Raw genomic sequence first — 11,786 nt, 5'->3', positions numbered from 1 at the left:
ATAATGATAAATATTATAGTTTCATACAATAAACTAAGATCACCACTAGCAAATAAAAATTTATCCACATATTCAACTATCCTCGATTATGATTAAAATAATAAAATTTGTATCCCTTTGATTTTTTATAGATAAACAATAAAATACATAAAATTATCATTAAATCTATTTTTTCATATAATTTAAAAATCTTTATCTACGTAGAATAATCTTAAATATGTTAATATCTCAAGTTAGGTTTCTTATCAGTCTATAACTCAAAAGAATTTATGAAATTAACTTATTAAGAACCTTGTTCAAGGCATACATAATTATTTTTAAAGCTTCTCTTTACATTAATCATAGTACAGACTAATAACTCATCGTACTCCTAACTCGTCGATATATATAACCATCCTTAGAGTGTGCTTCTTCCTTCAAATAATCTCGTTCTGTTGTGACACATTTGGTTAGACATATTGAATACCTCACATTTTTAAAAAATCTAACAAAAAAACTAAAATTATGATAAGACTCATCATATTTATCATAAAAATTATCACTCATATTTATATAACTTTAATATTTTTTTATAATCGTCTCTCGATTTCATTTATATACTTCTCAAGGTATTAATAGTCTAAGACCTTAAATATATAACATATACATAGTTATATCTCAACATGCTATTTATAAAGGTGATAAAAATATATTTCTCTTACTAAAATAAGAAACATGGAGTGACCGACAGATGTAAGCATATATAATCTCAATGGATTCTTAAAACTATATTTGATTATAGAATTATTGTAAACTCAAGATTTAAATTAATTTTATACAAACCATCATGCATAATAAAAGTTAAGTTTTTATTGAATAAAAGTTTGCGATCACTAAAAGAGAAACAATATCTTAATAATTATATGTAAACAAACTAAATTTCTATAATTGTAGAAACATAGCGTGCATCGTCAGTATTAAGATGATCTCGATGAATATTTTATTTTTTAAAAAATTTATATTAAAATAAAACTTTATTATTGATAACATAAGTAAAAGTGTTAGAAACAATCCACCAATTATTAGAAAAAGACTTCTGTAATATTTGATTTGTAAAAGTTAGACTTATATCTTTTGAAACTAAACGATACAATCATTCTTCACATGACCTTTTTTTTTTTGTCGTAGAAGTAATATTTTATTATAAAGATTTTTTTTATGAGTTTATATATGATTTATAAATTAAGGTGCTTTATGTTTCAACTTTCTTTTATCGTTACCCACTCTTGAGTAATACCTAAATATTACAAGTCTTTTTATTATTTAATATTAATTATTTCTTAACATATATATTAGTTAATTCTAAGTTTTATTTATTATTAATCTTATTATAGTGAATATTAAATAAGCTAAATGAAAAATAAATTATACGAGAAATGACTCAACTACATTCATGTATAATATTCTTAAGTTTACAGCTTTGTCAATCATATTGAGAATATGTTATTGATCTAGGCTACTTCGATGATCATAAGATCAATATAATATTATATAAATATAATTTAAAAATTTATAAAAAAAAATATTTATTATAATTTATATCCCATAGGCTTATCATCTCATGCCACTTTGGTAACTACTAGTTAGATAAAACATAGGGATATAAATTATAAATAATATCTACCAAATTTTTTAATCTAATTTATGTTAAAATAGTTCAATAATAATCATAATAATTATTAAAATATTAATAATATTAAAAAAATATGATAATTATAATCATGATAAAAATAAATCATTCCTTCTTATAAAAAATAAATATCATTTCATAATTTTCTTTCGTTCTTATATGTTTAATAATTATTTCAATATCCAAAATAATAATTATTATTTTTAAATAACACAAGTAGTTAAATTTAACAATAATACATTATATCACATGGATAAAAATAAAATATCTATATTTTTTTTTTCCATTTATGTATAATAAAAATATTTATCAAATTTTATGACATAATTTATTATTATCAAATTATGGATATTGTGATAAGGTATTTGATTTTAAAGCATGATACCGATACTAATTTGCTAGCATAAGAATTATAATTATGTTGTTATATAGGAAAACTTTAATACTATAAACTGAAATCAAATAACAATAGATCAAAAGATTATGATTATATACCTTTCGACATCATAAAATCTTTATTTAATATACAAACGTGTCATCATCAAATCTAAAAGAAATAGTGATATCGATTTGCAACGAGAAGTATACTTGCATTCTCTTCTCTTCCTATCTTTTACGGGACCACTTTAAGTGATTGAATTAAAATAAAGATTAAGAGAAGATGAGAAAGGATTTGTACTCTTTTAATGTATAACTTAACATTAAGGTTTTATCTTTTTATATATGAGCATAGAGGGTCTAAAATAAGTAACTATGAAAGTCTCCTATTAAAATTATCTCTTAAGAAATTCTATTATAACTGAACTTTCTTTTTATTAGCTGAAAAATAATTATAATTAAAATTTATTAAATCTATAATATATCTTATATAATTAAATAGGTCATAAATTAGAATACCTAATTGGATGAATAAGATAAAGAATGATTAGATAAAAGAGACCTCTGCTTCGAGATGCTATGGAAGCCGACAAGGGAGGAGATGTAGCAGAAGATGCTGACGTTAGACTTGCGAAAGGTTTTTGCCATGGTCACGAGGGTTCAAGATTGAGAGAGATAAGAAAGAGAGAAGGGTTTTGGTGGCAAGTGAGAGACAACGAGGGAAGGCATTGCTCACAATCACATGTACTATATTCATAGTGTCGAGTGCCTATATTCGATAAGAAGCCACGATGACTAATAAGTTGTCCTTGAACCTTCGTGCCCTAAATCTAAATAGATCAAAAATATCTTATGTGCTACAATAATTCAAATTATGACCATGAAATATTATGAGATTAAAAGAATATTTTTATATGATAATTATTTATTTATATTTAGATAGTTGTGAATCTTTTGGTCTTAATCGAGCAAATCCACTTTAAATTTATTTAAATATTGATTGAAGAAAAACTCGAATCATCGGAGAAAAAAAGAAGCTGATTGTGATTGACTTTATATCAAAAACTAGTGTTATAATATAAAATAAAAAACATGAATTATTAAAATCATTGACTAAAAGTTAAACTTTTTAATCGAGTGAACTTTCACCGGTTAAATTGGTTATATGCATTGATATCAGAGTCTATTTGAGGTAAAAAAGGACTCTAACATGAGGAGATAAATTATATGTTCAGTTTATTTTATAATTAGATATTGTTTTTCTTTTTGAATTAGTTAATAATCCTAAACCAAAAACTTATAATATACACGTGGAAATATACCTCCCACAAGTTTTTAAAATTATAACTAATTCTAAGTATGATTTAATATTAATATAATCATTGGACAAATTATTGGGAAAGTCACTGATTTGGGTTTTTCTCCTGTTCCCAAAAAAAGTGTTGATAGGACATCTCCAGAGCAACTTCTCGTCTTTACATTAGATCGATCTATAAGTATTTTTAGTATATTAAAAAATATTATAACTAAGAACAAAAAAATTTGAATACTATATAAACTAATTTATCATCTTTTGTGGAGTTTTAAATAAGCATTTTTATTTATTTGATAAAAAGAATGATAAAAATTACACTTTTATGTCGATTATAGTGTTTTTTTAAATCAGATTATAATGTTTTTGTCACATGTATAAACATATTGTGATGGGAAACGACATTCTAAAATATCATATAAATCGATTTATTATAATTACTAGGTTTAAAATATGTATTATTATAAAAATAAAAAAAATAATAATATAAAAAAACTTAAAATTTATATTAATTAAAATGTTTTTAGATTGATTCACTTTATGGTTGGATACAATAATTTCAAATATAAGAGAAAATAAGAGTACAGATGAAAATAAATAAAAACGTGAGGCATCTTTTAGGAAAAATATAAAATGATGATTATTACATTTAGTCTTATCTATAATTACATTCATCATCCAAATCCTGAAATCATGGTCCATAATTTAGCTTAATACTCTATCACATCAAACTTAGAACTAATATGAATCATATGATGTCTAAAACCTAACATGGATGCTTTAAGAGCTTCGACGTGAGTCAAACGATCTACTAGTTTAGAGAAAGTTATGCGAAAAATGTACTAAGTTAATTGCCTTATATAAACTTAGCATTTTATCATCTTATAGTTTGATGAGATGACGTGATTTTGTGGTTGGGTCTACAACACTAATGTAGAACGTAAACGAGTTCGATCGAATCGACCGGAAAAAGTTCATTGGTGACGTGGTTCGTCGCACTTAACGTGTTGGATCCACACATTATGGTGCGGTCGATTAAAACACATCACCCCCGCAGACTTTCTGGTCGATTCAGTCGTTCTCAATAACGCTTAGAAAATAGTATCGGTAGCCTTGTAAGCACAGCGGGCTCCACAAGAGGACCCGCTTTTGTTTTCAGTAGAAATGAAGGTAGCTTTGCGGGGAATAAAGAATCGTTGCTGGTGATCGAAAGCATCTCTCTTCATTATTTGCTTTGATTTGGGCCATCGGTATTTCTAGCAGAGAGTCGAAAGCAGGGCGAGACTGGAACCCTAACCCTAAGTAGCTCGAAGGAGACCGATGGCCGAAGCCGGTGGCGGTCCGTCGTCGGGAGGGGGAGCCACTTTGAAGGACCAGGGGAACGAGTTCTTCAAAGCCGGGAACTACCTGAAGGCCGCTGCGCTCTACACACAAGCCATCAAGCTGGAACCCAGCAATCCCACCCTTTACAGGTTCGACATCGAATCTTTCGTTGTTTGGGTCTTTGTGGATGTTTTGTTTTTTTTAATGATGTACGATGAGAAAGAAGAAATCTTGGAAGAGTTTAACTTTCTAGATTCTGGATGTGATACATTTAGCAAAGATGGCTCTTTTTGTGTGAATATTGTTCTCTCTCTGTAGCGGCGAAGCTTTGTTAGATTGGACGGTAGACTAAAATTTGGACATTGGCAGCGGACACGCAGAAAGGCCTAATCCTTTTTTTTGCCAATTCCTGGTAGCTTTTTAGGTACATATTCTTGTGGGTAAAACTGGAAGGCCGTTAAATCCTCTCTAGTATTTGATGTTGTTGGCTGTACTAGATCGATGCAACTGTAGAGAAATATTTGTCAGCTGGTTGATGCTAGGCTGTTTGCTGGGGTTTAGGAAGTGCTGTCAGCATTGTCCAAGAAAAAGAAAAAAGAGTCTATATTGTTCTCAAGATGCTTTGAGGATACCTGGGAGAGCATGTGACCTGTGGAAAAGCACAATTTGTACTTAATGCAAGTAGGATCAAAGTGAATGCAAGAAAGCCACTGTAAAAGTTCTAGATCAAACGAGTTATGACTGGTTGGTTTGGGACTTCAATGTGCTTGGCTAATTTCATTCCCATGGATTGGCTTGTCAACATTGTGCTTCGACATTTATCTTCTCATTCACCAGCAATTGAATATTATATTCTTGAAGGGTTCTGTACTACCATTTGTTTATGGTGCTCTCAAACTTCTCAGCACTAGAAATTGAGAAACCCTTTCACATGGCTCTGTTGTTCGATTAGGAAATGACATGGCTAACCAAGTATTTTCACCAACATGAAATAGTAATATGATAAAAAATTTTTATTCCTCTAATATTTTGTGATTGCTTACAAATGATGCCTAAAAACTTTAAGTGTATCTTTAGTGGATTTTACTGGGCTGACGAATCCCAATATGTGTATATTTTGGATTTGGCATATTATTCCATTATTAGGATTCATATCTTGAGAATTTTAGACATCTCTTGAATGGATTTTAAAACCAATAATTCATACTAGGATGTTATTTCTTTTCTTCATATAATAAAAAAAATAGTTGATATATAGTTCTCTATTTGATAGCTTGAGAGTTCTTTTCTTCTCATTAAATTACGAGAATCCCTTGTTTACACTTGTTTGTTCTTTTATGATAATGCAAATTATATAACGTACAATTGCGTTATCATGACTTAAATCAATGGTTCAACTTGGGCTATATGCAGATGAAGGATTTCAAGTTGCTCAGTCTAGGTACAGGTTAAGCGAAGTATTCTCTGTTTGCTATTTCTAGAATTCTGATTATCTCCAAAAATAATTTGAAATGCTGCTATCTGGTTGCTGGCTGCTTTGATTGGGCAAGGCTGATTAAGTTGAAATGTACTGCTTCTTTAGACTATTGATATTGGTTCCTGCATTTGGAAACAACATTGAACAATTATAGGCAATCGATGCAGCAACCATAACAGGATAAATTAATCATTTGTTATTGTTGGATTGATAATGTGAAGTGTATCTTTTCAAATGCAAGGGGCTTTAAAAATGATAAATTGTTCATTATAGAATCCTATAGAATATTAACATACTTCTATCAGATGTTACTAATCCTTAATTAGGATCCTAACAAGGCAATATTTTGATTTAGTTTATTGAATTTTTTGTGTTATCTACAATTTAGTGTTTCTATTTCTTTTACACCTGATATTGTTATCATGCAGTAACCGTGCTGCTGCATTTCTCCATTTGGTTAAACTCAATAAAGCACTTGCTGATGCTGAGACAACGATTTCTCTAAACCCCCAGTGGGAGAAGGTTGTTCATCTACATTGATTGTTCACTTGTAGAATATCTCTCTGTTTTAGGTAAAGTTAACTGTCATTTGATCCCCTTTTAGGGTTATTTCAGGAAAGGATGCATTTTGGAAGCAATGGAACGCTATGATGATGTAAGTACAATAAACTTAAAAAAAGTATTTTCATAATTGATAGGACACATCAAGATATGAACAAAGCAGTCTTGAATATGTCATTGAAGCTTTTGCCTTGCTTTTAAGCTGAGCAGATGATTTGCTATCCTTTGGTTGTTGCAACTTGCTGGACCAATTATCTGCAGCAGTAGATATATTTTAGGAAAACTTGTTGGTATATATTATGTATCATTACACACAAGTTTGTTCATAAATTAGATAACCGGCTTGAATACCTCCTTTGCCAATTAGTCGAGTATGCACAAAGCACTCTTAGGCATTTCCTTTGATCTTACTTTCTGCTGCCACTGATCTGAAACATTATCCTTCTGTATTGATATCCACTATTTTGCATCTTGCAGGCAATATCTGCATTCCAAGTGGCTTTGCAATACAATCCACAGAGCTCTGAGGTATCAAAGAAAATAAAGAGAATCACACAATTAGCCAGAGAAAAGAAGCGAGCTCTGGAAGTAGAAAATATCCGTTCTAGCTTTGACATGAGAAATTTTTTGGATCCCTTGAAACCTGAATTTGTGAGTTCATGATACTTAGACTTATCTTACTTTATTTGACCAACCAATAATGGTGAAGGCATATTAGATATGGGTATTTTCAACTAAGTTTTATTTATTGCACTCTATTTGCAACTTGAGAGTTGTCTCTATCAATAAATTCAGGATGTAAATTTTTGCTCTGCCTGAAGTGGAAGCGTTTGTACTGGTTGATTTGTAATTTAAAGTCATATTGTTACTTGTTGAAACCTCAAAGAAAATGTTTGTCATATTAACTTAATTAATTTTTTTTTCTGTATATCATTTACTGATTTATTCCCTGCTTGAGGTTAGAAGTAGCAATATTAGTTTGTAGGTTTGTACCTAACATTGACGGGAGCCTTATGCACCACTGGGTACATTTTTTTTCTTTTAAGGTCTGTGCCTAACACTCTTTGCACTTCAAACAGTTATGATGGATGATTTAGGAGTTTGTTCTTTTGTAACTTTAGTTGTTGAATGGGTTATCTAGGAACTGATTTGTCTTTTAGCTTAATTTAGAGGCTTGTTAGATTAGCCATTGAGGAAATTCTCTGAAAGAGGGTCGTTCAGTTGCATGTCATACCAATAACCATTTAATTGACAATTAGAAGTGATATGCATACAGGGTGAGGTTGTAACTAAAATGATGTGGATATCTTTTCACCATGTGATTACTTAGGGGTCAAGGAATGGTCTAAAGTTTTCTAAGTAGGCACCCATGTATACTTATGTCCTTTTTTTTTCTCTCTCTTTAATCTGATTTCTTCTATTAGACATCCCTTTTCCTCTTTAACAATTAGTGGGTGAAATTTTGGATGATCCTGCTCCTCTCTTGTTGATACTAAAATTAAACTGGCATGACTGCTTGTAGTCTTCAAAATTTGGAGCTGAGGAAGTATGGCAAGATATCTTTTCTTTCCTCGCTGATGTAATGGATTCAGCTATAAAAGCATGGCATGAGACTGGTCAGGTTGATCCTAGGGTTAATTTCCTTCTTGATAAGCAGAAGACTCAGACTGATAAGTATGCTCCAGTTGTCAATATAGACAAGGTAATCGAGAACAGCCTGGTTAATATAGTATTTGCGTACTCTACATTCGATCAAATACGAGCTCATATTTCATGATGTTGATCTTTCTGATTTATTTTCCTATGCCAGGCATTTGAATCTCCCCATACACACAGCAACTGTTTCTCATTTTTAAGGCAGTATGCAGAGGACTCATTTTCCAGGGCTGCTTGCTTGGTTGCACCAAAGAGCATTATGGCCTATCCACAGGTAAGCTATAGATTACATTTTATGTTTATTTGCCTAGTCCTTTGATTCATCTGAGTATATTTAAGTTTTTTCTTGTTGCCTTGATGTTGGTATTTTGATAATGTCATTTTATTAGAGAAGTAAACTGTTCTTTGTTTACCCCTTCTGATATGGGTCGTTCTAGGAAAGAACACTATATATGTTAAAAGTGTTGTAGGAATTCAAAGTACTTTTGTAGCTCGTAGATTGGTACTATGATAGTGGATGTGCAAGAACAGTTTGACTGTTATGGATCTCACAGTCATGCAAATATCTTGTAGGTGTGGAAAGGGCAAGGTTCAAGAAAGTGGAAGCTTGGCCAGAGTAATGGCTTCTTTGTGCAATTTGAGTCACCTTTATTGCGTAAATTATGGTTCATTCCTAGCTCCACGGAGAAAGGCCGGATTTTGTGCAGGTAATTCGATTTCTATTCCTAGCTCCCTTGGTTTCTTGGTGAGGTATAGCAAAACATGTATCACATTCTGGATGACAATGTGCATGCTGTTTTGTTGGTTTTAACTTTTAAAAGTCAATATTTGTTTTGTATAGCTTTTGTTGGCAGGAAACTAACTTCTAGTAAGCTTGATATTTGCTTCTACTGAAATACCACTATGACTAAGTTGTATACTCATTTCCTTACTGTAAGTGTTATAAACAGTGTCATTTCTGAAACCATTCCACTTGTTTCTGTGCTTATATCTTCTTGACATGCCTTTGATTAATTAAAAACAAATTCGTTTTTTGGGTGAGTAGCAATATCAAAAAGGCATGGTGATTGCAGATTGCACATTTACGCTCCAATTGTATTGCAACCTTCTAGAATATATCGGAAGCTATTTCTATTCACATATGCAACACCGATCCTTGATAGCGTGATTTTACTAAGTTTAAAGTTTTTGATATGTACTCATTTATTTATCAGAGTATTTTGAATCAAGTTAGGGTCTCACAAACGTTGGCCATCTTGTTTCAGGAACCCAGAGGCATTGGATATCAGTGCACACGAAGTGCTTCCTCGTCTTTTCAAAGAGTCCATTTGAGATGTCAGACAAAAATATTCACCTTTAAATCTGATTCTGATCCCTGTGGTCTTGTCTTCCACCATGTTTATTTATGTGGCCTGTGTATCACAAGCTTTATCATAGTTTGGGTGTGTGAGCACCATGAGAGGAACTTGAGCTTTTTGTAGATGCTATTTGGCAATTTTGTTTGCCAAGCATTTTTAAGAAAGTCTTTGTTTGTTTGTTTGAGATGTTTATGGCTTATACATGTATAATTTTGTAGGAATTCTTGAAAAAAAATCTTTTGAGCTTTTTCTTAGACATGTTATATTTTGTTTCAGATTTTTTAAAGGACGTCCTCTGTTTACTATAATTTCTTAAATATCTTTTGACAAGACAATTAGAATACTACTCACTTGATCATGCCATATGGATCAGTCTATAGAGTTGAACTGCTCTAATTCTTCAGTTAAAATATTTTTGAATAGAATCATTAAACTCTCAGTTAAAGTATTTTAATAGACACTGGAAGTTTTTTATATTGTAAATCTATTTAAAAATCCTATAATTGGTATAACATTTTTCTTATATTGTTATTCCTAATCATGCCTATTTGACATTTTATTTTTTATATGATTTAATTTTTATTAGGTTTTTAGTTTATTTGTGTAACACCGTTTTTATTGGAAGATAAGATATTGAGAGAGACGAAGAATTCTTACTATTTTTTTTTAGAAAAAATAGGTCATCTCTGGCAAAAATTCAAAAAATAGAAATTTTTTTGGGGTCCATTTACACTATAGTATTTTCATGATTTGTACTTCCATATTCAATTATTAATGCTTATGCATCAGTTGGATGCTTTCCCAGATTTGATTCCTGATAGAGACAACATGGCCTTCACTTGCTAATTGTGTATGGGCGGCAGATGTCGGATCTATCAATCTTGATCCGCCATGGACAGTGATAGGATCAGGTCGCAGGTCGCAGAATGCGAGCACTCCTCGCCGTCTTTCTCCCTTCCACGGACGCCCGCTTCCTGCTCGCCTTCATCTCAACCATATCCGCCCGCTGCTTCGGTGCGCTCTGCCACCGAGCCTTCGCCCTCGACGACTCCGTGTTGGCCATGTAGTTCGGGAAGGCGCAGTCACGTGAAGCGCCGAAGGAAGACATCGGCGTATGATGCATGGAGCAGGCCGACGACCACCGAGGGCTGCTCCCTGCCGTCGTGAAGGAGAACTCCTCGAAGCGGCCGCTGCAAGTTCTCGGGCTCACGTCCGCGAGTGATCCACGAGCACGAACACATGCAAAGGCCGAGCAGCTGCGCCTGCTCCTCCAACTGCTGCATCCTTCTCCAAGATCCATCTCCACCGCCTTCGCGCTCTGCGAGGTGCCCTGGGCTTCCTCGAGCATCCGAGTTCTCTGTGCTCGGACTCCGGCTTGAGCTGTGATCAACGCCTGCATGCAACGGAGAGTGGTGGCCGCCTGCTGCCTCACCATTTGCCCTCTCACCATGGCCTGCAGCTTCACCAGACCCTTCAAAGCACAGAGAGCTTTCCTTGCCTGCACAAGATCAATTACAGTCGCTCAGTATCATGGGAGGGTTAAACTATTGGAGTTGAGATCACACCAGGTAAGACCGGAAAGCAGCCTGGATCTTGATCGCTGCATTATCCTCAATCTTGATCACCATGGCGTGCAGTCTCTTGTCGACCTCCGGAGATTGCGAGTCTTTGGATGTAGCTGTGGGCCTGCGGAAACTCCATCTTCTCTTACCCTTTAGGACTGCCACTGTCAACGATGTGGTCGGCTTGCTGCCATTTCTCTCCTTGTCCTTCTCCTTCTTGCCTGTAAGAAGGCTTCTCAGCCATTTGCCTGCCTTCTCCATTGCACCACTACAACTTGTTCATGGTTGGCATATGAACTGGCACTCACCTTCTTCCTCCATCCAATTGACTCCACTGCTGATCAAACTCCATCATTAACTACATGCATGGATTCACCATGGACTGTATCCAACTCCTGTACCAAGCAGCAGTGCCAGCTTTTGGCACAGGATCCAAAAAAGCCTCCACCCAGCACTGCAATTCTTATCATTTAGATTGCTTCTCAGACAG

General features: G+C 33.1%; 2 protein-coding genes across 3 annotated transcripts; one reads left to right on the top strand and one right to left on the bottom strand.

Annotated features, from left to right (window-relative positions):
• Positions 1 to 4,575: 4,575 nt before the first annotated feature.
• LOC135661717 (hsp70-Hsp90 organizing protein 2-like) lies at positions 4,576 to 9,992 on the top strand. 2 transcript variants are annotated; one of them, XM_065176541.1, is made up of 8 exons: positions 4,576 to 4,831; positions 6,588 to 6,681; positions 6,764 to 6,814; positions 7,198 to 7,248; positions 8,243 to 8,422; positions 8,531 to 8,650; positions 8,950 to 9,083; positions 9,642 to 9,992. In XM_065176541.1, exons 1-8 carry the CDS (start codon positions 4,680 to 4,682, stop codon positions 9,706 to 9,708), a joined length of 849 nt encoding a protein of 282 aa, XP_065032613.1. In that variant the 5' UTR covers positions 4,576 to 4,679; the 3' UTR covers positions 9,709 to 9,992. The 2 variants fall into 2 exon arrangements, with proteins under 2 accessions (XP_065032613.1, XP_065032610.1); XM_065176538.1 differs by having other exon boundaries at positions 4,577 to 4,831; positions 7,198 to 7,371.
• Positions 9,993 to 10,546: 554 nt separating this feature from the next.
• LOC135672577 (protein IQ-DOMAIN 19-like) lies at positions 10,547 to 11,696 on the bottom strand. Its single transcript, XM_065181069.1, has 2 exons — positions 11,300 to 11,696; positions 10,547 to 11,232 (listed from the first exon to the last, which is right to left on the bottom strand). The coding sequence occupies exons 1-2, from the start codon at positions 11,555 to 11,557 to the stop codon at positions 10,642 to 10,644; spliced, it is 849 nt and encodes a 282-aa protein (XP_065037141.1). The 5' UTR covers positions 11,558 to 11,696; the 3' UTR covers positions 10,547 to 10,641.
• Between the last annotated feature and the right edge of the window lie 90 nt (positions 11,697 to 11,786).

Source organism: Musa acuminata, chromosome BXJ1-4 (assembly GCF_036884655.1).
Source record: "Musa acuminata AAA Group cultivar baxijiao chromosome BXJ1-4, Cavendish_Baxijiao_AAA, whole genome shotgun sequence".
Taxonomy (NCBI): Eukaryota; Viridiplantae; Streptophyta; class Magnoliopsida; order Zingiberales; family Musaceae; genus Musa; species Musa acuminata.
This window is presented reverse-complemented; position numbering and strand designations above follow the sequence as displayed.

Excerpts from the sequence above, each read along its gene's own strand:
- LOC135661717 (XM_065176538.1), top strand. The coding sequence starts at position 4,680 with ATGGCCGAAGCCGGTGGCGGTCCGTCGTCGGGAGGGGGAGCCACTTTG. Across the intron at positions 6,815-7,197 it reads CAATGGAACGCTATGATGAT|GCAATATCTGCATTCCAAGT; the intron begins GTAAGTACAATA and ends TGCATCTTGCAG. Across the intron at positions 9,084-9,641 it reads AAAGGCCGGATTTTGTGCAG|GAACCCAGAGGCATTGGATA; the intron begins GTAATTCGATTT and ends ATCTTGTTTCAG.
- LOC135672577 (XM_065181069.1), bottom strand. The coding sequence starts at position 11,557 with ATGGAGAAGGCAGGCAAATGGCTGAGAAGCCTTCTTACAGGCAAGAAG. Across the intron at positions 11,233-11,299 it reads CTGCTTTCCGGTCTTACCTG|GCAAGGAAAGCTCTCTGTGC; the intron begins GTGTGATCTCAA and ends GATCTTGTGCAG.